The 2,323-nt window shown below is 34.5% G+C and overlaps 1 protein-coding gene across 1 annotated transcript in view; it reads left to right on the plus strand.

The window, feature by feature from the left end:
• Window positions 1-2,323, plus strand: part of LOC117935231 — a 22,394-nt gene that overhangs the window by 7,001 nt on the left and 13,070 nt on the right. Inside the window, exons 7-8 of the mRNA XM_034857368.1 lie at window positions 437-584; window positions 773-807. Of these exons, the coding sequence (XP_034713259.1) occupies window positions 437-584; window positions 773-807 (183 nt within the window). The remainder of the gene's footprint in view (window positions 1-436; window positions 585-772; window positions 808-2,323) is intronic.

The raw sequence follows: 2,323 nt of genomic DNA on the forward strand, positions 1-2,323 counted from the left end.
CACAGTTAAATACTGTGAGGGATTTCAAAATGGAAACTTCAACATGAGTACCAACAGCTCCACTCTCTTTCTCCAAATCAAACAAGCGAATGTATCTGACTCTGGACTGTATTTTTGTGGATTTTTCTCCGGTGGGATTCTACTTTTCAGTGTGACACATTTAAATGTTGAAGGTAAGTTCATTTGTAAGTCTTTTGTGTCTTTTGGTAGCCATTCCTCGGTTCTTCTGCTTACATTGCAAAATAGTTAATTAGTAAAAAATTCCAAATAAGAGACTCATTTACCTTCATTTCTTTAGGCAGCAATGAGTCACATGAGGACGTGGAAAACAAGTGTAAAAGTAAGATTCTCCTGAAGATTTCTTTCATTGTGCAGATAATCAAATGTGTAAAGGTAAAACAGTTCAGCTAAATTCCGTTTGGTCCATTTAATATAGTCAGGTCTCAAGTCTAACTTGATGATCTTTATTATAGCAGAGTCTGACGGAACAGCAAAGCTGATGAGTGGGATCCTGGGAGCTCTGACTGTTCTCCTCGTAATGATCATCATTGGTCTGGTTGTTAAAAACAGGAAACTTCAGACAGGTACTTCTTGAAAGCTTCTCTTTCTACCCTGACGGATATGCATTCAAGTTTTTTCCACATCTCTTAAATTGTTTGAATATGTTGAGACAATAAAATCATGTCCGGTTTGCCTAATCAAAATAAGTGCAAAATGATGATGAATATTGATTGTCAGTGACCTGATTTGATGTTTTGTCTCTTTCATTCAGCTGCCAATGAAGAACAGAATCCACAACAGCCTGAGGTGCATCAACTTTTTTAATTTACTCACCTTTCTGCACTACTTACATTTCAATTTGCACTGCTGACTGTTTATTTACAGTAACAATTGTTTACATATACATCTGCAATACTGTACTTAATAATATGCAATTACTTTCCACTGCACTTTAATTTGGATAGCTTCTGCCCAAACTTTATTTGTACTACCTTAAATCATTGTTATACTGCTCATTTTAGCCTAACTTATTATATCTATCTGTAAAAATTCTGTCTATAACAATAGCTGCCTGTATATATATTCATAGTACATATTCACCTGTAAACTCTGTAAACCATAAGGATATTATGTTCATTGTACATATCTGTAAAATGTATACTTATATAGTACTTACTTATAGTAATATCCACTTGTATGTTGTATTCAGTATATATTCACCTGCAAATCCTGCTCACAATACTTGTTATCTATATTTACATTCATAGGACAAACCCATCTGTAAACTTCTGTTTATAATAGTATTCATTTCTATATTTATTCAGGACAAATCTATATACTGCACTTATGAATCATTGTATATGTATGTATATTCTAATCTAATCTAATTTCCTAAGTAGCAGAGGCATGATTGAGTTGTTCTTACTAACTCAGCTGTTCTGACTCGTTCCAGAATCTGGACTCTGACCTGAAAGATGCAGCACTGAGTGTGTATGCAGCAACAATAATGAACAGGAGGCCTGCATCAGAGAGAGAAGTGGAGACTCAAGTTGTTTATGCTGTCCGCAGATAGACTCAAAGAGGAACTGATAACTTTCTTTTAAGGTACTTTTTCAGAGCTATATATATATATATATGTGTATATATATATATATATATGTATGTATTTTTCTCTCACACATAGCTTATGACATAGATACAAATCTAGAGCAAAGTGAGGTAAATCCAATTTCAACAATTTGACTTTTATATATTGTTTGATAAAGCCATACCGACAAGTAGCCAGAACTATATTCTATCAGCTAATATTGGCTAGTTTCAGAAACACTGTTGTATTTGTATACGTGTATATATTGTGCCAAAACGTCACAAGAAATTGTAGTACAGTAAATGGTGTGATGAACTTTAGAAACAGTGTCTCATTTTTATTCAGTAGTTTGTTCACTCGAGCGCACCAACAAGTTTATTTTTCAACTGTAAAATGTCCTGCTCTGTAAATGCCTGTCACAATCCTACAGAGTACTAATTCATTCTTAATTCCTAAGTGTATTGTTTTTAGACATGAGTATTGGCCAAATCTCAATATTGGTATCTGCCTTTGAACACATCCAGTATCTGTGGGCCTATTGTGAGAATTCAAATAATGCCAAGTCAACACATAAGTCACATTAAGACTGCAAATATTCTTTTCACAGAATGTGGACTGTAAGGACCTGAACTACGCATCCTTGACATTTGGAAACGCAAAAGGAAAGAGAAAAGAGCTGGAGCCAAGTGTTATTTATGCTGCCACCAGATAAGACTCAGGAGGCCACTAGACTGA

The sequence above is a fragment of the Etheostoma cragini genome, chromosome 19 (genome assembly GCF_013103735.1).
Source record: "Etheostoma cragini isolate CJK2018 chromosome 19, CSU_Ecrag_1.0, whole genome shotgun sequence".
Lineage (NCBI taxonomy): Eukaryota > Metazoa > Chordata > Actinopteri > Perciformes > Percidae > Etheostoma > Etheostoma cragini.